The 25,928-nt window shown below is 38.9% G+C and overlaps 2 protein-coding genes and 2 non-coding genes across 7 annotated transcripts in view; all 4 read right to left on the bottom strand.

The window, feature by feature from the left end:
* Window positions 1-4,046, bottom strand: part of lasp1 (LIM and SH3 protein 1) — a 28,244-nt gene extending 24,198 nt beyond the window's left edge. The window contains exon 1 of the mRNA XM_039824341.1: window positions 3,624-4,046. Within this exon, the coding sequence (XP_039680275.1) occupies window positions 3,624-3,692 (69 nt within the window). The 5' untranslated portion in view covers window positions 3,693-4,046. The remainder of the gene's footprint in view (window positions 1-3,623) is intronic.
* Window positions 4,047-4,551: 505 nt separating this feature from the next.
* LOC120573860 (plexin domain-containing protein 1-like) lies at window positions 4,552-24,759 on the bottom strand. 4 transcript variants are annotated; one of them, XM_039823733.1, is made up of 16 exons: window positions 24,289-24,759; window positions 20,604-20,677; window positions 19,577-19,609; window positions 11,041-11,207; window positions 10,625-10,768; window positions 8,192-8,261; window positions 7,945-8,067; window positions 7,750-7,868; window positions 7,562-7,661; window positions 7,355-7,450; window positions 7,153-7,234; window positions 5,734-5,794; window positions 5,525-5,645; window positions 5,343-5,378; window positions 5,107-5,264; window positions 4,552-5,010 (listed from the first exon to the last, which is right to left on the bottom strand). In XM_039823733.1, exons 2-16 carry the CDS (start codon window positions 20,608-20,610, stop codon window positions 4,897-4,899), a joined length of 1,431 nt encoding a protein of 476 aa, XP_039679667.1. In that variant the 5' UTR covers window positions 20,611-20,677; window positions 24,289-24,759; the 3' UTR covers window positions 4,552-4,896. The 4 variants fall into 4 exon arrangements, with proteins under 4 accessions (XP_039679667.1, XP_039679665.1, XP_039679669.1 ...); XM_039823731.1 differs by lacking the exons at window positions 20,604-20,677; window positions 24,289-24,759 and having other exon boundaries at window positions 19,577-19,743; XM_039823735.1 differs by lacking the exons at window positions 19,577-19,609; window positions 20,604-20,677; window positions 24,289-24,759 and adding an exon at window positions 14,654-14,847.
* Window positions 8,782-8,853, bottom strand: trnac-gca. Its single transcript has one exon. It is a non-coding gene; the product is annotated as a tRNA-Cys (tRNA).
* Window positions 10,311-10,382, bottom strand: trnac-gca. The gene has a single exon. It is a non-coding gene; the product is annotated as a tRNA-Cys (tRNA).
* Window positions 24,760-25,928: the final 1,169 nt, after the last annotated feature.

Genomic DNA, 25,928 nt, shown 5'->3' with positions numbered 1-25,928 from the left:
TGTACTCTCCTGACCTTTAACTCCCTTTTTCCAGCAATTTCCTGGGATTGAGAGGCAGCAGTACAATTGAGGCTCACATCTTAACCAGAAACCCCAAACTAAAGCCAAATAACACAGAAACCAATTTGATAGCTAAATAATAAAAATGGACCCAAGTCAGTCGTAACTGTTACAGCTGGAGTACAGAACTACAGTACGTGTCAGATACATCAGTGTGTGACGCAAATGGTGTATGAAATCTGATTACTACACACACTCGTTAATGCCAACTGTGTCACATTTAACATCATGTGAACAACTTTGTGTCACAACCTTTTTTTTTGCTACCTACCCAACTGAAACACTACTAAAAAACAGCTTTTAAAGTTGATATACAATTTGTGATGGAATTCCTTCCTGCATGTATGGGAGTATAACAAACAGACAGACTGTTTTGTTTTGAGTGAGGCTGTGTCTTATCTATGATACTTGGTGCAATGTGGGAGATCATTTGTTGCATAAAAGCTGTCTGAAGCAAGAATAAGGGCCTCAGAAGAAATATGCCAATATTGTGCATAAACACTTATCAAGATGTTTTGAAATTGCTAACATAGTCAAGAGCCAAAACATATATTCAAGAGTAGGGATGGGCATCGTTTGGATTTTAACGATTCCGATTCTTCCTTTCGATTCCGGTTCTCATCGATTCTCGATTCCGATTCTTTGAGTGGTGGAGTTGAAACGGGTTAGATGCTTATTTCACAAATAAGAGGAAAGTTTTATTTTGATTCATAGGTGGGTTGCAGTTTTACAGCTTTTACAATGCAAAATAAAGCCACACTAGAGCTCCGCTTACTGTGCTGCACGGCTGCAACACAACAAGCGCCTGGCTGCTACGGAAACCAAAACTTGCGCATATTAAATTTGGAACCTATGATCAGATTTGAAACCAAATCCTCCAAACGATTCCAATAAAGAACCGATTCCGATGGAATTGTAATTTTTGAAACGATTCCGATTAGGAATCGGTTCTCGATGCCCAACCCTATTCAAGAGCAAGTAGCAATGTTTGTGCTTCATAATTACTTATTAAAGGATGAGCTTTCAGAACACGTCAGTTTCTCTCATTATTTATAGACTTTTGAGACTTTTTACTATGTGCACTGAAATAGTAGCTGATTTACTACAGAGGAACTGGTTACACAGTGCTTTATAATCTACTGCATAATGGCACCATTAAATATTAATAAATCTTGTGAAGACATGTAGAAGAACTGTATCTCTTTACCTGCAGGTAAGAACAGGCTCTGTGATCCAGACGTACCATATGCAGACAGCTCGTAGAGATAGTTAAGTACACAGACACTCCAGCAGAGAGGAGTGTTTCAGTGAGAGATGAGCTTTAACCACTCACACTGCAGATCTCTCCATTTATCTTGAAAATACACACTTCCTGGGTGCTGGAAATGTCTGTTAATCTTAAAGTGACACACATACAAATCATTTCACTCCTCCAGACATTGCACATTAAGCTAAATGTGACCACTTTGACTGGTTAGGTTTACATATTAGGCACTAGTGTATCACTTCCTTGTTGCAAGCCTTATTGGCTAAAGGTCACTTCAACAGCTACAAAAAGATAACCTGATAGATATGAGCATCATACTTGACCCAAATAAGCACCTATAAACTCCTTACAATCAGCAAGTATTTTAAGCACTGAGGGGAAGCCACATAACAAGGCAAACCCGTTACTAACAAGAGCCTCAACCAAAATCCACTTCCTGTCTTTGCATGTGCTCGGCTACCCGCTCTCTCTGCTGGGCCCAGCCCTGCTATACTGGAATGCAGCTGAGAGACAGACAAGCCTCTGTGGCTCAGCCTCTCTCTACACCACAGAGGAATATCATAGAAGAAGATTGTCAGGTAAAGGTATTAATCGGTGGCTGAGAATACCAATAGAAGAAGTGGCAGAAACCTAGACTCCCCTGCCTTTACCTGAGCTAGCCTAGCACACGGAAAAAGAATCCCCAGCCAATGTGGCCTTGGTTGCTTTAAACAAACAAGAAAGGCAGTGTGTGTGTGTGTGTGTGTGTGTGTGTGTGTGTGTGTGTGTGTGTGTGTGTGTGTGTGTGTGTCACAGAGAAGGGAAAGGGGAGGTTGTTTTGGCGTGGCTGAAGAGGTGAGCGCTGATGCGGAATGGCAGCAAAGACAGACGGCAGGCTACTCTCCTGTGCTTGGTTCAGAGCAGGGAGACGGCACAGCAGGCCTCTGACAGAGCACGTTTTATGGGAGTGTCTGTCTGCTGGAATGCACACTGCTTTAGGCCTGATACCAAAGCCCATTCAGGCTGTAGTTGTGGCAATTTGGCTCTCATTAATACCAGCCTGCTAACATGACTCGTATTTTTAAGGGTTGGATCGCTTGTGCATGAAGAGGGGTTCAGAGAGAAATCAATTCCAGTTCAGAGCACTTTTGGAAAACATTAGTCACGGTGCATTCAAGAACACATCCTTGCAGAGAGCAATAATGCATCCAATCAAGAGCTGATGGTACTTTAGATAATGTGCTTTGTGTGCTCTCTGCCCCCCTTCCTTGTCAGTCAACCCCAACAGATAAGCACGTCTCAACAGGGATTGGTTTTCAATAGCCATTCAGACGTCTATTAGACATATTATCTACCTACCCCAAGCCCTGCTTTGATAAAAATACATAAACATTGCTATTCATATGCCAAACGTAGAAGACCCCACCCACCTATTAAGATGAGTGCGTTACATGTATCTTGTTGCAAAGTTACAGTTTAACTGAGTGCAGCAGCATTCAATAGGACCTAAATGCAATAATCAACACATGATCACCTCTTTAAAGCTAAAGAGGTGACAGGAGCTAGATGTGACGTATTAACCCAAATTGTTTCTCACATGTGAATTGGTGACCTGGGCAGAGTCACTATGGGTAAAATTGACACGATTAGCACCTTGGCTGAGACTAGGCTACTGCTTTTGATTAACTCTAGAAACTAATCAAGGCGACTCCACTGATGATCCCTGGCTGTGATTAACCGGTGAATTGGACACAAACATGTCAAAATCAGTCCACGCGGCCAACCAAAAGCTTGGTTATGAAACTATATTATTATCAGAAGTCCTGTTTAGTTGAGCATGTGTAAGGCAAATCCCTCGACTACACATACGAGAAAAAGAAAAGGTTAGAGACGTTAGCTAACGGTATCAATCAGTTGTCTTCAAAGCAGTTGTGCCAGCCAGGCCCAAACCAGACTACCGCAAGCACTATGAGGCGCTGTTTTAGGGTGAATCAATATCGTTGCCTTGAGTCATTGTCTTGATAATAAAAATGTCAAATTATTGTTTCTTAAAAGTAGTCAATTATTCACACGATAAGATGTGCATTCGTTTCTGGTCTCTTGTGCCATCGCCTTTCAGACGTTAAGCTAGCCGTTAGCTTGTCTTGCTAACGAAATACCTGTCCTGTTAGGGTGTTCAATTCATTCACAAAAATATGTGAAAGGTGTCATTTTAGGAGAGCAGAAATACGTGCAGTCGAAGTACAAACGGAGGAATGTGTATTAAGAGTATTTGGAAAAGAAGAATACAAAGTAAGACGATTTCTCATGTTCTTACCTTGTCCAGACAATTCACTTTTTCCGTGGGGTATACGACTAGATTACATCTGCCACACAACGGATTCATGTTGGAGGAATGCTCTTCTAGCTAGTTAGCACGGAAACCGCCGATGGTACTGGTTGTAGCTTTGTGCAGCCGACTCCTCACTTCAAAAACTAGATATAGTGTACTATTATGATCAGTAGCAGACCAACACTAATCTAGTTGTATGTAGCAAATCCAAGAGGTTGTTGTTGTCGTTGTAGCCGCACAGCTGGCTGTCAGTCCACTAACCAGACACGGAAAGCACGCTCCCGCTTCCCCCCTCTCTCCCTCCCTCGACTGCGCGTGTCCGAGAAGGGAAGAGGCGCGTGGGAGGTTCCAGTTTTTACTTGCAAAAACATTTGATCATTATTTTTAGAGGAACTAGAACTTCGATACACTGTACATATTTAACTAAGACTTAAGTACTCGTGTATTGCATCACAGTCCCAGTTTTGTGTAACTGTAAAGAAATCCAGGTCGAGCCTTGTGCATGCAACATGTCTGTCCTCGTCCCATCTGTGCACGCATAGCAAACTCATGCGATCATCTTTATTGTTGCAGGTTCTGGGGGTTTTACCAATCCAGTATTCTCAAATCAAATTTTTACACATCTGCCACGTTACTGCATAATGTCCTACTTGACGTCCATATGATACATTGGGTTAGAATGACGCCTGCTGACCAAAGAGCTGTACTGTATCCCCATATAGCCTACGTAACATTTTCTTTTGGGAATTTTCACCCGTATTATTTACAGCATTAAGTACTGCTGAATCTGACATAAAAACAAAAAAGCCTTGCAAGCTGAAGTACTTATCAGGAACTGCAGTATGTTCTTGTAAAACAAAAAGTGGAGCTTAAAAGAATCAACTTCACCATCAAAAGCAACAGGAACTGAAACTGAAGCACACCCAGATATTTATTTGTCTGATTTAAAACATCATAGTTTATGTATTTTATTTAAGATTTGTCAACCTTGTGGCATGCATTTGCAGTCACATTATATAGACCCTCCGTTTTTTTTTTTAAAAGGGAGACAGCAGAGATATACATTTCTAATGAAATATTTCAATATCATATAACATTCAGCTATAATCTACACAAACTGTTGCAACAATTTCACCTTTTTACAATGGAGTCATGAACTGAATGTAAAAGTTGAACTGGCTTCGGACAAATGTATATATTTGAATATTTGTAGAAATCAGTTCAATTCAAATATTTATCCACATTTCCATTCATCACTTCAACATGGCCCAGCTTCAACAATGCTGTCTTTTTCATGACCTTCTCCTTCCACTTCTGTGTAACCAGGTTGTTGCTTCTGAAACTTCAAGGACGGCCAGTAGTTGTTGCGTCGCTAAATTACACACACAGAAAATTACATTTGATGTGACGTTTGATGCGGACATGTGTAATTAAAGCACACCTGGCTTTTGTCAGGGCAGGTGCTCACCTGGATGAGGTAAAGTGGTGATGCAGCAGTAGGATGGTAGTTGATGTAAAGAGCTACCAGTATCAGAGCCAAAAGTAACACCAGCGCAGCTGCTATTCCGGCTATCACTCCAGTGTTAGCCAACCCATCAGTCTTGGTTGAAGAATCTGTCCTCACATCTGTATTAAAGATGAAGTCCCATAATTATATCCCTTCATAAAGCTTAACTATAATGGCTCTTACAAGTATGAACTCACCATTGCCAGTCTTAAATATATGATGTTTGGTCTTATCTGAAAGAAGACAGAAAGCAGTCATTTCCATACCTATTTCATGGCTAAATCTATTTTTATTGAGCGAGCAACAACATGTGGTGAAATACTGCATACGTTATACTGCAATGTATATTGTACTGACACAAAAAATAGCTCGGCCTCACCGTTACTTCCACAGCCTTGTTGTCGAGGAGTCAATGAGGTCACTTCCTCAATCTCTGGTATGATAGAAGAACCAGTGGGGCTGTCGACCCTGGAGTAATCCTCACAGGTTGCATTTTTGCTCTGCCGTATACAATAATACAATATAATACATGCATGAGTCTGAAAAATGGGAAATAAGCAGATATTCATTCTTGATGTCCAGCAATACCTCTTCTGAACAGGTGTAGTCCAACCATTCTTGTCTGTGTCTATCCATGCCATCTGAACACCTAAAACATGCAATATCGTATAAGGTTAAAAGGCCAGACACTAGATTATTTTTAGATAAAGGTCTGTTGTTGGCCAAAAGAGTCATTGCAATTGCTTGGAAAGAGATGGCTAGACCAAGGATAGGTAGATGGCTTTCAGAATTAACAGCAACTCTGCCCTTAGAAAAAAATCACGTATGCAATCAGGGATAAGCAACCAATGTTTGATAACATCTGGGGCCCCTTTAGTAATTTCCTTGCAAATAAAGACTTGTCTCGTTTGGTGGGGATACCTGGGGACGACCCATAAGTAGCCCTCTGCAGTTCACTTGGGAAAAATGTTTACTGTCTGAGTTTTAATGACCATTATCTAATTCACGTATAGTGCACACTTGTGAGTAGGAGCTGTGCATGGTAGGTTTTGTACTTATTCCCCCCCTTTTTATTTACTTGTGTAGCATTTGTATTATTATTTTATTGTATACTTCAGTTTCTTTTGTCTTTAGTTATTTATATTTATTTAGTTATTTGTGTTGTTTTGTTATGTCTCGGTCAGGGTTTGATGGACATGGGTTCTGCGGGGTTTGGGGCAAGAATTTTGAGTCCCAATGGTTATATGTAAATGTCACTATGTTTGGAAATAAATAAAGATATTGTGGGATAAAAAGAAAAGGCTAGACACTGAAGGCAGTATGTTTTCATGCACTGGTCAATTTTGAGATTTTGGGCTATTTTGTCATATTTCAGACTAGCGGAAAGAAAACAACCAAAATACATATCTGGGTTTATTTTACAATACTCAATCAATTTGTGGCTGTATATTTCTCCTAAGGGTAAGATATAAGGATGCTCAGGATTTGATTAGATATTGTGTCTGTAAATAGTGGCTTCCAATAAGAATGCATGGAGTTTTACAATACATATCTTCAAAGGCCATTTTCTCACTTACAAACACCAAACTTTCCAGTTTTATTCTTATGTATATTCTGAAGATTTTTAAAGATGGTTTGTTCGTATATAAGTCAGAGCCATATTTATATAACATTTTATTCCTTTTTCTGATTTAGGAAGTGATAAAAAGAGATATCTGAAATCCCCTCTGTTAAACCTTGGAAATGTCAACAAAATGAAACAAGAATTTTGAACCTGGCTTTATTTATATTCAGATCTGTGTTCTGGGAAGGTATACAAATTAGTACATATTTAATTAGATACTAGTTCATTTGCATATTCAAACACAACATTTAAAAAAACTTGTAATCTGAAAAATAATTGCCTTAATGTTCGTAATCAACTGGTGAAGCTGTGTTTTTTTTTACTCTATTCACCTTTAAAAACTGCAATAAGAACATTTGGGCTATGGTAATAGCTCCACTCACCTCTGGAGTACATTGCACCAGCTACAACCAGAGGTTTGGTTGGATGACAGGCAGAGCTCACAGCTGTCATGCTGCAGGCAGGCTGAACAGAGAGAAAGAGACAAGCAAGAAAACTGAAGTTTTAGTGTTTGAGTGTTGATGCAGTCTAACATATTGAGTAGTGAAACTAATCCTTTATTGATGATAGATATTGATCACTTACTAGGCAGTGGAGTGAACTCAACAGCAGAGTAGCTGGTGACCTTTGTAGTGTCTATCTCAACCCGATGGTACTCATAAATCGTCCGCCGTTGGGCATCTTTGTTAGAGATTAAGGGTTAAATACCTTAAGGGTTAAAGGGTTTCACAAGACTCTCTGAAGACTGATTATGTCTTTTGGTGGCAGACAGGCATAAACATTATTGCTGACCTTGTGATTGAGGAGAAGGTGGCGTGACCATGAAGGCATCAGACACACCGACCTTTACTGGATGCTCAGCTGAACCCATCACATCTAATGACAGAGGTATCTGATAAACCGACAAAAAGAGGAATCACTTATGCATGCAGCAATAAGGAAGATAACTAAATTAAACACAGAGCAGAGGTGTGTCTCACATCTCGGTAGCTGAACGTGATGGTTCCTGTTTTGTAAAGTGCAGCCTGAAACGTAAAGGCTCCTCCTGATTCTTTTCCTGGGAGTCTGACCCGCTCCCACTGGACCACAAACGCCTCACCTGAAGACAGTAAATGTCAAACAGGAGTCTGACAAGTGATCAGACAATCGTGTTCAAATACCAGGTGCCATCTTACCATTATCCAGGTATTGTACAGTAGATTCTTTGGAGTAGCTGGGGTCAAAATTAGCCATTAGAGGGGCGATGTACTGTGTTGTGGTCAGCATACGGTGAGTAATGTCCCCTGTGAAGATGAACCCTGAAAATGGCCAGATGGAAATATATGTAAGGCATTGTGTAGTATGATTTGCAAAAGCACATCTCTGCTCTAAACATAAACCAAGGAAAGGTCACTTGAACATCTGTTATAAAATCAAAAGTACCTCCAGTTGCTATGGTAATCTGCCTCAAGTAATGTCCGTAAAAAGGAAAGTCAAACGACAGGGCAACCCTCTGCAGAGTAGAGATAGTCAGACAGAGAGAGAAATAGAAATTGAGGTTATGTTTTGAGCTGCTATTCTACAGTACTAAGCCTCCTGATCAGCTTCGTAAGCAGGGAGAATGAGTACATTTGCATTGTATGGAATAAAGAAGCTGCAAAAGGCTTACTTGTCTGGTAAAAGCGGTTTTCTTATAAAACATTTTCTTCATTTTCTTATAAAACACCACTCTTACTCATTTAGTTACTCCACCTCCTGTATGTTCAGACTTTAAAGTTATAGTCCACAGAAAAGGGATTTACAGGAATTAATTCACCAAGTAATCCAGTGTTAGTGTCTGTACTATGTAAACGATATTAACTTCACTGTTAACTATCCTACAGCCATTTCAGAGGAATCCCTCACCACTAATAACCACCGTTGCCAAATGAATCTAGACTGAAATCTTCAGAATTATAACTCAGTTAAACATCATTCAATATCATAGGTTAGATCAATTAGACTATATGAATGTCCATTTTTTTCTGAAAATGAGGGGGCACTCGGATTTGAACCGGGGACCTCTTGATCTGCAGTCAAATGCTCTACCACTGAGCTATACCCCCACATCTGGACAATGTGTTTTTATCATGACATATTGTTTGCACAGGGACAGGCACTTATGTACACTAGCAGGCTCTGCCTCGGACTCCCAAGCAGCCAATCCAGGATTAACATTCCCCCAGCATGCAGTCTGATGTAACTATATTGCAATGATCTAGTTAAAACATAGACACAACTTGGCAGTATAGGAGCGGGTCATTGAGGTAACTGGGTGTGTACTTCTCAAAACAGATATTCTGCTAAATAACTGAGATCCAAAACACCATGATTCACTTTTAAAATCCACATTATCAGTCTCAAGATCAATAGAGCAAATTAGAAAACTGTCCTTGCTGTAACCATTGATAAAAATGATAACCCTCGACTGTAGCTTTAGCTGTATAATATTATACTAAAAACACCTGTCTCTTGATTTCCCAAACTGCAAGAAAATGTATCTTCTTAGGTTCAACAATTTATAATCTGATGTAAGAAATGTTGCTTCTCCAACTATGGAACCTGGATTGGATGTTTCTATAAAGCCAAAGTACTCTCTTTCCACTTTCCTGTACCTCATCCACCACATATTTCCATATTAAAGTGAGATGTATGTATTACCTAGGTACCAGGTGTTGGACAATAGAGGTCAAAACTGGAGCGGTGTTGACATAAAAGATGTAGAAACACATTTGGAGAGTCAGTCAATGTGAACTTGTAATTGCTGCTGCATTGCAGTTTATTGAACTCTACTAGTGTGTATTTGCATAGAAAGTTAATACAACAGGGTTATCATTTCAAAGTCTTTAAATGCAGCTATGTAATACATATGACATGTAGGGGGCACCCCGAGTTGAACAGTCGACTACTTGATCTGCAGTCAAATGCTCTGCCGCTGAGCTATACCCCCCATTGGCAAAAGTTTCTCATTAATAGTCTCATAAATGATCATATGGATAAAGGTTTAAAAATAACCTTTTAACACAAGTTAACATAAGTGAGTGCATCCACTTAGGAAAAAAAATCTGGATTGGCTATTTGACTAGTAAACAATGAATAATCTTTGTCACAGAAACAACACAGATTTATATAGGGGGTACTCAGAATTTAACTGGGGACCTCTGCAATCAAATTCTTTACTACTGAGCTATACCCACTACAAGGGACCAGCTTTTTTTGATAGCCTAGTAATTAACCATTTGAATAAATAAAATGTATAAATGTCTTACATACAAAAGCGGATACATTCGTAAGCTTTCGGGCTTCTCTACTTTGACAAGTAAAGAGTCAGTAACTGCGGACTTCTAATTGCTGCAGTGTTGCAGTTTAGCATCTATCTCACCAAGGACATAGGAAAGATTAGTTTTGCTATTACAGCAGCATTTTTGAATTGGTGTGTATGAGTAGAGAGGATTCCAGCTTAACTTCATTTAAACCTTTCACAATTTAATAGTGACGCAATGTGCATGTAGCATGTTCTTATAGGGGGCACCTAGAGTTGAACTGGGGACCTCTTGATCTGCAGTCAAATGCTCTACCACTGAGCTATACCCCCAATACTGCATACTAATTGTGTTGTAAATGACCATATGGATGAAATGTCAACTCATCCCACCTAGATTTTATCTGTAGTCAAATGTGCCATCACTGAGCTACACCCTATACAAATGTCACCCATTTCTTAATGGTGGCCTGGTAAATTACAATATGAATTCCAACTGAGTTCTTTTTTTTAATTTACTAATAACCTACAAAGGAAGTAAGAAAGGGAATGTATTTTTTATGAGTGAGACTCACCACAGCCTGTTTGTATGAATTTGACAGAATGCCATGGACTCTAACTTGGCCATGTCGGACGTCACTCATGTCTACCCATAATTCCCGTGTGCGCTGGTCTTCTGGGCCAAAGCTACGCCATGTGTAATACTTCCCAGAATCCTCCTTCCACACAAGAAAAACACAGAGGATCAGAGCTGGTAACGGTGTGACAGTGTTTAGGGAGAGTGTCCTACAGGAATCAAAAGTTCACTCTGTTCATGGTTAAATCATATGCTGTCATACTTCTCAAAGTGAGTGGAAAAAAGGAAACTGGATTTCCACAAGAGGACAGTGTTTAATTCCAACTAAAACAAATAGAACACGTCGAAAGCCAAAAGCAAAATAAATGCCACAAACCATTACAGTCATAAGAAACACTGTGGTGTAGCTCTCACCACTACACGTGTCATGTTGTCTGGCAGGGTGTTGATGGTTAGACCTCCACCCGGGACCGCCCTGCTGATCCTAGCAGGGCCTGAAGATGACCCCTGAGCTCTGCGAGGATGACTGTCGCCTCCAATTGAGTCTTCATGCTGCTGTGAGAGCACACTGTACCAAACGTCTGTCCAAAATAATGAATATCAGGTTAGTATGTTGTGCTGGTCATTATGGGATGTCATGATATAAGCACTTGCATCTTTCTTTAATGCCAACTGAAATCCTGAATCCACTGAAAAGAAGAGAACCACTGTCTCGATGAATGATGTTTACAGTTGTGGCTCAGTAATCAGTCACTCAGCCAAATGAGCAATTAGAATTTTCTTTTGATATTGTCAGTCCTGGCCTTGTCAGTTAAAGCCATTGTTGAATGAAGATAGAAACAATAAAAATAACATTTGGTGATGCTCTGAAGACACTTTCAAATCCTATAAACAATGTAAACCATATTTAGTAAGCAGACTGTGGTAAGCTTTTTGGTAACAGTTCTGGGTGTTTTAATTGATGGCTTGTGTTTCTTCAAGTCACATATTGAAAGTCACGTATTCCTAGTTGACGTTAGGAGTTTATTTTAGCACCACTGTATATTCTACCTTTGGATTGGTTTTTAATGTATGAAGGACAACAGGTGCTTCTGTTTAAGCCATTTATTTACTCTGCACACATTCAGGGTAAAGGTAGATGATGAGGCTTGACGGGTTTGTTCACGCGCCACCATAGGATTGCTCCTCTGAATCGTGAGGACAGAGGGCCCTCGTGTTGCTGCCTCATGTTGCTGCCAGCCAAGACAAAGGAAATGGGTGGGACTTTTAGAGTAGGCCATGATTAGCAGTAAGTGAAGTCAGGTGAGTTTGGACCATGATTGGGAATGAATGAAGTCAGGCAAGAATGGTTGAGTCCATGCCATGAAAGTGGGCGGAGGGTCACTGAATATAGTATGGCTCTATTCTACAACCACACTATGGTTTTCACTGTGGAAAATGCATGTCTGCTGGTACACCAAGACTTGGATGTGGACCTATGGACATTTTGGTCCTTGCGTAACCTCAGTCACTGGTACGGCTGTACATTTGGAGCCCAACTGTGTTGACTAAGCTTCTAAGAGTCATTTATGTTGGCGGTATACAGAGCAGAGGCAATGTAGGCTTAGAAAGTGTTGAGGAAATTTATAGTCTGCAGAAATGTTAAACTAAGTAACTGATCATCAGTTTAATCAGCTGGATATATAGACTTATTTATTAAATGCTTAGTTATTAAATATTTTCCTTGTTGTTTTATGATGAACTACATTGTTAAAAAATGCTGTTTTTTAAATAAACTTGCATTGTTTTCTTATATATATATATATATATATATATATATATATATATATATATATATATATATATAAATAAATAAATAACACACTTCAAAGTATTTAAATGTAGATGCAATTGTATGATACATGCTACATGTAGTTGACACCCAGAAATGAATTGGGGACCTCTTGATCTGCAGTCAAATCCTCTGCCACTGAGCTATACCCCCTATGACAACAAATGGGGTTAGTATAGTGATAGTCTCATAAATGAATAAATAAATGGTAATAATAAATATCTTCCAGTGGATACATGTATATGTAAACTTTCAGATGTAATTCCATTCTGAGCCGACAAGTAAAGAGCCAGTAAGTGCACACTTACTGGCTCTTTACTTGTCGGGCTCAAAATGGAAGTCATATATATATATATATATATATATATATATATATATATATATATGATCAAATAATACATTCTAGGAAGACTGCAATTCCAGCTAAATTCAAAAATAGATTTGGCTTTCACAAAACAACTCTGCTCGACTCTGTGTTACAAATACAATGTTTGCTTTAAGAGAAAGTTACATAAAAACATTTTGTTTGTGTTGAAAGATTTCCATACTTCCTGCATTTCCACAAGCCAGTTAATAAAACGTTTATATGTACTCATAAAAAACATTCAAGATTTCCTAATGAGAGACAAATGTATAACATATACAGGGTAAGGACTATTTATTGTTTTAAAGGTTAACAAGGCATTCAAGGCATGACTAAATTAAGGTGACCTTATTTTGGAGATATTTTAAATGATATTAAACAATATTCAGACCTTACTTAAAAAATGTGACTCCCAAATTGCTGGCAGCTTGTTTATTATCTAGTTCCAGATGCTAGAATCATATAATACATTTAGACAGTGCTGGAAGAAGTACTCAGATCTTTTACTTGAGTAAAATATCAATACCACAGTAAAGGTCCTGCATTCAAAGTCTTACTTAAGTAAAAGTACAAAAGTATTGGCATCAAAATACCCTTAAAGTACCAAAAATAAAATCCCTCAATATGCCAAATTGTGCATTTAAGAATAATATATATCAATGGCATTCATGTGTAAATATCACTATGTAGCAGCTGGTAAAGATGGTTCTACTACTAGGCGTACTTTGTATAGGCCTTTTAATCCATAATGATACATCATAATTTATTAGCTGATTTATATTTTGTATTAATAATCTGAATGTGCAAAATAACTAGTAGCCTAACTAATGTTATAAAATAAATGTAGAAAAACAATAATGGCTTCCAAAAGGTAGCGGAGTAGAAGTATAAAGAAGCATAATATGGAAACGCTCAAGCAAAGTACCTCAAAATTGTACCCAAGTAGGTAACAGTAGGCCTACTTAGAGTAATTCCACTGCTGCATTTAGAGGGTGAATTTTGCCACATAAAACAACATCTTTATTCAGCTAAGGATGTTTAGAAAATAGAGATAGGTGACAGAAGCATGCCAGATCATTATCTATCTATCTATCTGCAATATTACGGTGATACGCGGGTTTTTAGGTACAATACGGTACACGGAAGTGACGTCACGCAGCAGCCTATAAATACCCCGAGACAGCGCACTTCTTTCGCGGGGTGTCTCATCTAACCCTAAATCCGTGCGAACTCCTGTCCTTAACGTTTGCTGTTTTTTTGTTTCTGGCTTTCAGTGAACGACAGGAGGTATTTGAAGCGGCGCTGGCAACTTTTACGAACAAAAAAAGCCAAGATAATCACTCCGTCGTGTTCAGTTTCCCGTCAGAAACACCGTGAATGTCCTGCCGTGGTCAGCTTGGCTGCCGCGAAGAGTTCGTCTCTACTGCTCCGGTGTTTTCATGTCGGGACTTGTTGATAACTGAGCAGATTAAAACTGAGCAGGGTGACTTTACCAGATCTTAAAGTGGTCCGGTTAGGAAGCCTAAGCTCAAACACCTGTAAACACTCAATTTGACCGTGTCAATCTTCACTGTTACTTGTGCATGAACTTTGCTTGCGCCCCAGATCGTGCTAACGCTAGCTTAAATCAACAGCTAGCTAGCTAACGTTAGCAGCACTAGTCTGGCACTGAGCCGCCGCCCTTAAAGTAACGTGAACCAATAACAAGACGATTATGACTGAGGTGAAATCTAGACACGTCGATGAAATATAACATTTTAAAAGTTGGCAAGACTAAACTCAACGTGTTTGTCTTTCTGCTGCAGTACAACGTGGAATTCAGCCATACTCACGGTTGAAGCAGTCTGAGTTGGAGGCTAGCTATAACTTTATTTACTGTAACGTTAACCCACTTTTAATCCGGCACTTGAAAGAGGAAGTTTGAGAAGCATTAGGCATGGAAAAACATATATTTACACGAGTTGTGCCATGTTCCTCCACTGAGCTAAAGCCACCTGTATAGAAGTATGCGCTCTTGTTTTACACACCAGATTCAAATAAATTGTAATGACAGTTTAAAAACTCATGCAATGCATTCATTTTGTGGGTCTTGAAATACACCAGATTATTTGAATTTTGAAGCAATTTGCTTGTGGCTAAGCTAAAACATTTTTTGCCATCACAGATTTTTGTTTGTTTAATGCTTGATGTAAAATAATAAATCTTCCCAGACTTGAGTAAAGATGAACTGGGTGTAAAGTAATTAAAAGTGCCTGAGTGCACATTCTGCAAATTCACAGTTTTTACTGAGGGATGCGGGTGTAGCGCACAGGGGTGTTAAAAACCTGGCATTATGATAAAAGACACCACAGACTGACCTGCCCCCTGATTTAGACAGCTGCTTTACATTCAGCCATTTTATACATGTTTTCTAATCCTGAAAATACAACAGCGAACTCTAACAGGTACATATCTCCCACTCCCTCTCCCACTTTTACTAGCCCATGTAAATGAGAATATTAACAGACTGGAACTTAATCCTTCTTGTTTGTTAAACAGAAAGCAGTTAAAGCAGGGAGCCTCCGCTCAAATCAGGGCATTTCTCTTCACAAGAAACTGGAAATTCCGCAAGAAAACACATAAATGAACATGGAATTTGACATATTTGGCTTAAAACAACTCCTTCTGGGTGCCAGCACCCAGTGCAGCTCCTCTTATGCCAGTTAAATATTAGTTGACGTTGGTTTAATGCCTGCATTTCTGTCCTAAGTGTGGGAGGGGAACAAAGGCCTGTTGGTCCCTCAGCTATGTATATCCTGTGCCAAACCTCCAGAGTTCAGACTGTGTGGGACATTGGCTGGTGGTGCGTTTGACATCACTGCATTCACACAATTATAACACTGATGTCTTCCACAGCCATCAAAACTACAATGCTTTAACAGGTTGCTAAAGTTACAACCCAAATGTCTTGACATCATAGAAAGCTTATTGTATTTGTTCATTAGTGTTTCTTTCCACCCTTTGATTCAGTTAACTGGTGCGTCAATGCATTCATGACAGCTCATATATTAAACCTAGATGTGTGATTGTTGAGTGCTGGATCCGCCCTGTTATGGCATCTATGAGGACAGAGAAGAAATGGTGCGCACACAGATGTTGAGGTCTGCAGTGCAGCAGATAAACATATTCTGATTTATAAAAGCTGGGAGGGGTGCAGATGCGAAATATGAAGCTGTGGTTTCTAATATCTAGTCAGGTCATTGGTCTCACAGCCAGTAGTATTGAAATCACCAGCAGATAACCAAAACAATGAAATGGGAGTCATATTGTCTATGCCGTCCAGGAGAAGCTGACAAAAACTTTCCAGTAGTCTGAGCTCTGCTCCTATACTGCTGGGTATCTTATAACACTTCATGCAAAATAGTCCATTAACTATAATGAAAAAAATAACAGTTTAAAAATTCACCTTTTACATTTGACGATTGATAAAGGAGTGAAAACTTGTGTGGCTGGGTTAGCTCAGTTGTTAGAGTAGGCGCACATATATAGAGGTTTACTCCTCGACGCAGCGGCCGCGGGTTTGACTCTGACCTGCGGCCCTTTGCTGCATATCATTCCCCCTCTCTCCCCCCTTTCACGTCTTCATCTGTCCTGTCAAATTAAAGGCCTAAAAGGCCCCCAAAAAAGGAGTGAAAACTCTGAACAACAATGGTATTTACACTTTATTGTAAGAATCTGACATTTTTGCTCTTTTGGATGCCTCTGAAATACTGTATATTGATATTCCCTAAAGTCAATAATTAAAGTAAGATTACTTATGACTGATTTAAATTGTGATTTGATATTTAGACGTTTGAGGTTTTCATAATTTTTTTTAAATGTAATTAAATTTACGGCTAACTAAAGTTTGTGTAGATTTAGCATTGATTTGTAATACTCGTCCTATCTTTTCATAACCCCCCCCCCCTCTCAAAAATATCCAGTGAGAGAGGATTGCAACAGAATACCTAAGTGGTGAATCAAGACGGACCTGGTGTTGTTTGCTCTTCTTTTAGGAAAAGAGCAGCGTGGTGTGCACAACAGCTAACCCATGCCTCACTGTGCCAGGCTGTCATTGGTTAAAGCTGCCCCTGGTCAAGAAAACAGATTCAATACGTTTGTTTCAGGGTGTAAAAGTTTCAAAGGAATTTGAGGCAATAAGAGCAGCACTGAAGCAAAGGATGACAAGTAGGCCTATATGTAAAAAGCCCAGCGATGTAAAACAGGAACCACTTTCTGACAAATGTAGGCAATGAAAGGGCAGATGTTCTGAACAGAAAACTGACCAAACCAAGCTACCAAACCACAACATTTAGCGGCCTTTTTCTGTTAGTGGTCAACTCAGAGCGGCCTCAGAGAACACACCCTTCCTGAGCAGAGGCGTGTGGTTATATGGCAGATGGGCAAGATTTTAGTTCAATTCCAGTGAATGAATTTCATCCAGATAGCCAAGCCACTTTGGCCATGGAGATTTAAATAGTGCTTTATATTAAAGAAAAGAAATCTGCATATTTAACTAAACTCCGACAACTTCATTATTAAATAGTTGGGAAGCTATGTATGTTGCCAGTTGCCAGTAAATGAGCTGCTGACATACTACAGTAACACTTTCCCATATAGTAATGCTTTGAGAGGAGCCTCCTTTAATAAATAACAAATTTAATTTATTTTAGGTCATCCCTAAGAGGGTGCAACAAAGTCACATTTCACAATAAAATTATAAAGACATTCCAATGTTGGTTAAATCTTCTTAAAAGCTAATGAGTGCACCGATTGCCTCACTCTTCTTCTGTTATGTTGAAACCAAATCTCTGCATGGAAAAGCCAGAAACTTTATTTTTTGCTTTTTACAATCTGAAAAGATAAATAGAAGAAAAAAAGACTGAGTTCAGACCAAAACCATTTACCATACAAACGCTGTTCCAAATTACAACATGATTCAAAGAGCAAGTTGCTCCACTGCTGGCAGATCACTGATTTTGTTCTTGCCACTTTATTTTTCCTAAAACACAAGCATGTTTTGCTTATTACAAGTCAAACTGCACGTGACGTTTTATAAAAAATAAAAGTCAACCTGGGATCCACAGACAATGACATCCTATCTATGATCCAATCTTACAACACAATCCCTTTCACTTTGTTTCTCATTTTTCCAGTTTAGCTCCAACATGTCTGGATCCGCTTCAGGCTATTTGTTAAGCAAACTTCTCAGCAGGACAAGAGACGAGTGGCCAAACACTGAGGTCATTGACGGGTACACAATTCATTTTCAGCTTGGGGCTCTGTGTTTTTACAGTCTGCTTCAGATGGTGTAGATGGCTCCCTCAGGACCAAAGTCATTTTTAAAAACTGACCAGTATATACTGTTGGGTGACAAGGCAGATAAGAGCAAATTAGGCAAAGGAAATGAAAATAATGTTAGGTTAATACAAATAGCTGACCCCTTATTTTGTAAGCACATATCGAAGCACCTCCTGCATATTAATGCGGTTTCCTCTGCAACGTATTTCCCTCTATGGGACCTATATACTAAGTCTAGTATGGATGAGTTATTATTTGATTTACTATAGACAGACGGAAAGGAAGAAGATAGATGGAAAAGACAGAGTGGAAAAAAAGAAATTATGTAAATGTATGTGTATGCATGTATGTATGCATCTGTGCCTGTGTATGCATGGGTATATGAGCTGTAGGTGGGTAGATATACGGAGTACGTGTATGTAAAGAAGAATTGTATTGAATTGTTTTGTATTTAACTAAAGGATAAAAATAGAGAAAGGGGCTAGCACTAGAAAAGTTTGTTTATGAACTTGTTCCTACTCCTTTTTGAACATGGGAATTTCTTATTTGAATTGCTTATAATCATTTTGGTAGATTGTGCTGAGAAGTACATGTCCTTATTTATCTGTCATTTTAATTTCATATATGTATGTATGTATATATATATATATTTTATTTTTTACATAAAATAAACTACTACTGCTCTACAGAAGAAGTCACGAAGAGTATTGGATGATTTAATGAGATGTAGGGATAAGGCAGGAGAGGAGTTTGTAGAGAGTGACCAGTCAAATTCCTCAGAGCTATAAAAATAAATGAATATGAATGTCCCAAACACACATCCTGCACATCACTCTGCGCCCCTTCACTTCCTAAAATGTGCCCTATATGGTAACTGATAAATCCACACTCCAACACCTCACAAGCCTCTTCACATTTTATGCCAGAGTCTAGCAGGGAGGCAAGGAGAAAAACAAAGTCTAGCCTATGTCTAATTTTAAACCTGAGACAGGCTGTTTGTGGGTTGTTGTTTAGACTCAGTCGCATGCTTGTGGAAGAGGGTAATTTTATTGTATACTAGGTCATTCAATTTTGTGCGTAAAATAAAGAAGGGCATGGCATGCCCATTTGTTGCTCCAGAAGACGACTCTGGAGTTCTGTGGTTTACAGTGAGTTGAAATAGAAACAGTAGCATGCACACAACATTATCACACAAAATAAGAAATAAAAATTAACTAAACTATAAACTATTCCTTTAACTTAAGAACAAATGGACAGCTAATTAAGAAACACATTTGCAGGCAGAGTTTAATTGCACATACTTTCAAAACATGAAATGCCAATTGAGCAAAAGATAAACAGTGGATAGGCTGCAAGACAGACTTGCTACACCTGTAAACCTGTGTGACTGAAAATATTAAAGCAATGATGATGGAGGGAGAATACACACAGCTCACCTGTTTGTTGTTGAAGCCAAACTCTTGCCGGCTCTGTTTGGGAGAGACAGAGGAATAGCATCACCAAACTAAAACACATGTTGGCCAGAAAAAAATAAAGGCTTTGTCTCAGCTCCTGTCGTCTTCTCCCTCCTCTTCTTCACTTTTGCAAAAACAAGGTTTCTCTGAATCCCTCTCCCACCCGTTACTCTCTTCCTCCCTCCAGATCCCGCTCCCTCTCTCCACACACCCCTGATTCTGACTACACCCTCTCTCTCCTCCTCACTGCTGTTCATCCGTTAATAGGGATCAGTCGATGAGGCTTTGGAGCAGAAAGTCTATCACACTTTATTTTATAAAATGATACTATGTATTCCTCTGTTTTGGGATTTAAACATCCATCCATCCACTGGAGTGTCACTTTCAGCAGTGTAAATGGCGCCTCCCTCTGTCCAAACCGGCTGCGAGGACAGTGAGAAACCTGACATCTGAAATTAGACACGGTGATCATGATGCTAACAATGCCAGGGCTAAAATCAGTGCTAGTTATGATATACACATATTCCATGTCAAGTCTGTTTATGACTCTTCAAAACATTATGTCTCTACTCTAACAAAAACATCATTTTGTGGCCCACATGGAACAAAAAAAAGTCTCTTTTAGCTGCAGTTTAATTTCCAGTGGTTATGTAAAAGCCTTGTTTTTTTATGGCATGTAAAACTGACAAAACTCGAGGTTTACAAGCACTGTGGCTGACTCCACCACCTCTCTCAGCCACCGCTTTCATCATTTCTATCTGCTCTGAGAACAACCACAGAATCCTTGGCAAAGAAAATTGCAGCTGAGCGTTTATTGGATTCACAGCTGGAAAGGCAATCAGTACCCCGTCCATAGAATAAATGCAGACAAAAAAAAAAAAAAAAAAAAGGGAAAAAAAAAAGGGGGGTTGTGGGGGAAAAAAAGGTTGACTAAAAAAAAAAAAAAAAAAAAAAAAAGGGTTACCTTTTTTTTTTTTTTTTTTTTTTTTTTTTGCTATGTTATACTTACTGAGCATATAGTGCAAGGATCACTGTTCTTTCATGGAGTGCACTGATGAGGTGAATCCAGATAAAAGCCAATACCTGGATAAAAAGCAGCAGATTAGTAAGGGAACAATTTGAACACTGAGATATGAATTACGTTGCAAAAAAGGGCAACTTAATATGAAGATTTTGTTTGATTGATAGTAATCCCAATTATTGTTTTAAGTATATCTTAAAAGAGTATGATTGTTTAAGCAACATGCACGTTCTTTATTCCATTGGTATGATATGAAGCGCCAATCTTTTATAATATTTCTCTATTCCTATTACTTTATTGGTAAAACATATCTTGGGGTTCAAATGTGTCTATGAGAATAAGTCAGGACTTAGTTTTTTAAGAGGACAAATTATCTGACACGTTTGTGCACTCTAGATCAGCTGCACTGTCAAACTAAAAAAAAATTAAAAAAACTCCTGGGAATTTAGACAAACATTGATACATAAAGTAGTTGGAAAAGTTTCACTACATAGAATGGTTTGAATGACCAAAAAGCCAGAGAAGGCCATACCTTATAATCAGGGGCGGATTAAGGTGGTCAGGGGCCCCTAGGCTGCTCTTTGTGTGAGGCCCCCCCCCCCTAATCATTGCGCTTTACTGGAAAAATGTATTTAGACACACACACACCAATTACCACCACACCACACATGCACACAACATTATCACACAAAATAAGAAATAAAAATTAACTAAACTATAAACTATTCACACACACACACACACACACACACACACACACCAATTACCACCACACCACATAGGTAAAATGAGAAAACTACATCATAAAACTAACATCAACAGAGATGTAAGTGGAAAAAATACCAGATATTATCCTCTGCCACCACAGCACCAAAACAATTACAATGGAAATGTAACTATAAACAGCAAAGCAGCAGAATTCCCTGGAATCACAGTTCAACAGGAAGCTGGTAATCACTTTTAGCTTTATAAGTCAACAGGTAGGCTACAGGATCTGCATCAGTGCAGAACAAAATCACAACATCACTACCAGTGGTGGAAGAAGTATTCAGATCTTTTACTTCAGTAAAAGTATTAATACCATACTGTCCTGCATTGAAAATGTTACTTAAGTAAAAGTATGTAAGTATCATCAGGAAAATGTACATGAAATAGTTAAAGTGAAAGTACTGAATGTCGAAAAATCCTCATATTCTTTAAACAAACCAAACAGTTCTGTCAATCAACTAGTGTTTAATGGTCTCATCATCTCAGCTGGACTTGTAGCCGTTATATTGTCGGCTAGTTTACTTTAGAATCAAACATCAGATTTATAAACTACATGTGTTTTGTGTACAGAAATCTTAATGTGTAAAGTAACTAGTAACTAAAGCTGTAACAGATGTAAAGTACAAGTACCTCAACATTTGGACTCAAGTACTGTACTAGAGTACATGTACTTAGTTACATTCCACCACTGATCATTATTGAGACACAAACCACTGTGCAATACACTAAACTGTGAATAAAATTAAAATAAAAAAACAGCAGCAGCAACACATAACACTGTTATTAACAACAATAATGAAACAGCAGCACAACATGTAGGCTACATATTGTTGCATAATCATCACGCCTTTAGAATTTTTTTAGAATTCACATGCAGGATCCGAGCTATAGGTAGCAGCAGGGACGGACTGGGACCAAAAATTGGCCCTGGCATTTTGGCCCAAACAGGTGTTGCACCGTAAGCTGTGACCCATCAGGAAGTGTGACCGCAGAGGGCGCTGTTGCACATCGTCTGCTCGTGTGCGCAGGCAGCAGAAGAAGAGACAGGCCAAACGGAGTAAAATAATACGATACGTCCACGGATGCGAGCTGTATGATTATTCGCGATTTAGTTATTGCTTCCTAAGGAGAAAATAACGCTGTTTATCTTCGAAAGTAAATAAAATATATTAAGGTACATTTTCTCGAAATTTAACATGTATTTCTTTGAGCATGCAGCACTGCATACACAATTACATTTACTGCATAAGCACATTTGTGCTAGTTATTGTATGTTGTCATAATGTGTAACCTGACTGTAACCTAAATAAAGGAGTTAAAAATAAAAAAATTGTTTGGGGTAGTAATGTCATGTCTTCACATTACTCTGGACACATATTTTCTTATTTGGAGTCATCACAGAGCCAATATCTCAGAGGTCACCATATATGACAGTAGCAGCCATGAATGTGTGACCTCACTGTAACTGCTAATTAAGGAGTCAAACTTCATAATATTTTCTGGTGTTGTTATATCATGTCTTCACACTAATCTGGACCCAAGGTTTTCTTATTTGGAGTCATCACAGAGCCAGTATCTCAGAGGTCACCATATATGACAAGTAGCAGCGCCGCAGAATGTGTGACCCCACTGTAACTGCTGAATTGATGACTCCAAATAAGAAAATATGTGTCCAGAGTAATGTGAAGACATGATATAACAACCCCAAACAATATTTTGAAGTTTGACTCATTAATTCAGCAGTTACAGTGGGGTCACATTTTCGACGTCTGCTACTTGTCATATATGGTGACCTCTGAGATACTGGCTCTGTGATGACTCCAAATAAGAAAATATGTGTCCAGAGTAATGTGAAGATTACGACATAACTACCCCAAACAATATTTTTAAGTTTAACTCCTTTATTAAGCAGTTACAGTGGGGTCACACATTATGACAACTTAGCCAATGTGCTTATTACAAATGTAATTGTGCATGCATGTGCATGCAGTCACAAAGAAATACATGTTAAATTTCAGAGAAAATGTACCTTAATATATTTTATTTACTTTCAGATAAACAGCGGTTTACTTTTTCTCCTTAGGAAGCAATAACAAATCGCGAATAATCATACAGCTCGCATCCGTGGACTTAATGTATTAATGTTTACTCCGTTTGCGTACGCGCTCTTCTTCGCCCTCCATTGTCTAGCACACACGAGCAGACGATGTGCAACAGCGCCCTCTGCGGTCACACTTCCTGATGGGTCACAGCTTACGGTGTAACACCTGCACACCACGTAAGATCACAAATACCAGCCGTCCTTGCACTCCCCTGAGTAGCAACTCCTACTCCTTAAAACTACTAACGTCATGTAATGAGTAAGCAAGAATCAGTGAGAGTTGACAGATTAAATACAAAAAAGTGCCATTTATTAATATAATAAAAACGGTATACTCCTCATGAATCATAAAACAAGCTATATATATATATTTATCATTTCACGACTGAAGAGGCCCTGTGCTTTAATTTGAATTGGTCTATCATGAGTTTTTGTCTGCCAGTGCAGATAGAAAAGCTACAATTCTCGTTAAGAAAGTTTGCATGATGTGCAACGTTTATCTAGGCTACTTTAAGGACACAAATGCACAAGCTTAAGGTTTGATGAACCTTAAGGTGGTGTTTTGCTTATTATTAAGATGTAGGCTACTTTGTTGAATGAAAGGCAGGCTAATATAGCCTAATAATAATAAAACGGTGAGAAAATGATCAGTCAAGACTCAGATACCCGCGCACTTAGCCAAACTAATGCAATGATACAGTATAGCATGCCTATTTCTTTTATTGTTGTAGTGTTCTCATCAACAGTTTGTCCACCACTCAGTTTTATCAAGGGGTTAAGTGTTTTAAGGGGAGTTGTGTTTACCGCAGGTTGTAGCCTCACTCCCTCATCTCTGTCCCTCTCATCCTGAGTCTCCTCCTCACTGTGCATGTCACTGTAGCCGACACCAGCACCGCTATCATCGGCCACGGGAGCTGATGAAGGTCCTGCTACTGCCCAAAACATGTCTGTCCATTTGGCACATTTGGCAGCGCTTCTTTTTCTCACGCAGCTTCTCTGCACCTCCTTTGCGTTTCTTCTCCATGATCTCTATCACTGTTCTAGCCTGGCAGATGCACACCCGAAACTGCATGCAGGCAGAAATCCCAAAGAGGGTGCTGTTTAAAGATATGCTGTCCTCTTCATTGTCTTGGTTAACGTTATTCTCACCTAGCGCCACTTCACAGCTAGCTGCTGCTGTAGCGGCATGTTCATCGCTTTGGACTGTTGTTCATCATGTCTGTATCCCCAACAGTAGTCGTAAAAAAGTTTGTCATCTTTGGCAGCGTTGCCAAATACTTATCGGGACATTTTTCTTTTATTTGAGCCGCTCGGGTAACTTAGTTTAATTTCGCTCTTATACTCGTCTTGCTTCGTCTCTGTTTGTGTACTTCCCAGTTCTCCGGTCACTGTGTGTTTATCTTTCGCGCTGCGCACCGTTATGGACTAGTCCATTTCAATTTGAAAGTAGGGGGTGTATGGAAAAAAAATTGTCTATGTGATATTTTTGACTAAAGTGTTTTTTGGCCAGCCCAGAGTCAATTGAAAAAAACAATGGGCCGCCGATCTAGGCCAAACACTTTTATGGGCCGGACAAAAAAAAAGTAATGATAATAAATTGTCTGGACAATCTGGGGCCCCTGCACACGTGGGGCCCCTAGGCTGCAGCCTAGTAAGCCTGTGCATTAATCCGCGCCTGCTTATAATGTAAACACCCAGAGAGGCCATCTCACCAGCTGGAACATGTTCACTTGATCAACCTGCTTGGGAGCAGATGCTGCTTTACTGTAGTTAGTAGATGTTTTTATATCTCGCTCTCAACCCTCATATAACGTTATTCATATTAACATATTAACTGTATTCACTAGGCATTATTATAAAAAAGGCTGTGTGTCAACATACATGGCCGATAAAGTTGATTCGGATTATGTTTCCCATAAATACTTATTTTAATCCAAACCATGATCTTTAACCTAACCTCAGTCTTATTGTACCTAAGCCTAACCAAACCTTAATCATAGCGTCGTCACATCATAAAACCGATTTATAGTTGTCACTGCCTTCATGTCTTTACAGAATGGATGTATTAGGCTAAGAGAACTTTACAGTCTATGGTGTCAAGTGTAAATCCATGGATGTATTGTGTCAACCATGGATGTAAGGCGCGGGCAAATGATGTCATCTTTCCGATAGCAAATTTACGAATCCCACTATGGCCAAGAATTACATTTTAAAATACTGCATAATATTTATCCCACGAACAAATTTATTTCAAGATTTGCAGCTGTGGATAATAAATGTGAATTTTGTAAAAGTGAAGAAGAAACTATCATACATCTATTCTGGGAGTGTCAATATTCTGTGGTGTTCTGGAAAAAAGTTGAAAACTATTTAAATATTCAACAGAACCATGAAATTAAATTGGAAGCAAAAGATGTTATTTTTAATTATAAGACAACAAAAAC

This window comes from Perca fluviatilis, chromosome 15 (assembly GCF_010015445.1).
Source record: "Perca fluviatilis chromosome 15, GENO_Pfluv_1.0, whole genome shotgun sequence".
Lineage (NCBI taxonomy): Eukaryota > Metazoa > Chordata > Actinopteri > Perciformes > Percidae > Perca > Perca fluviatilis.
Note: the sequence above shows the minus strand (reverse complement) of the source record. Positions and strands in the feature narration are given on the sequence as shown.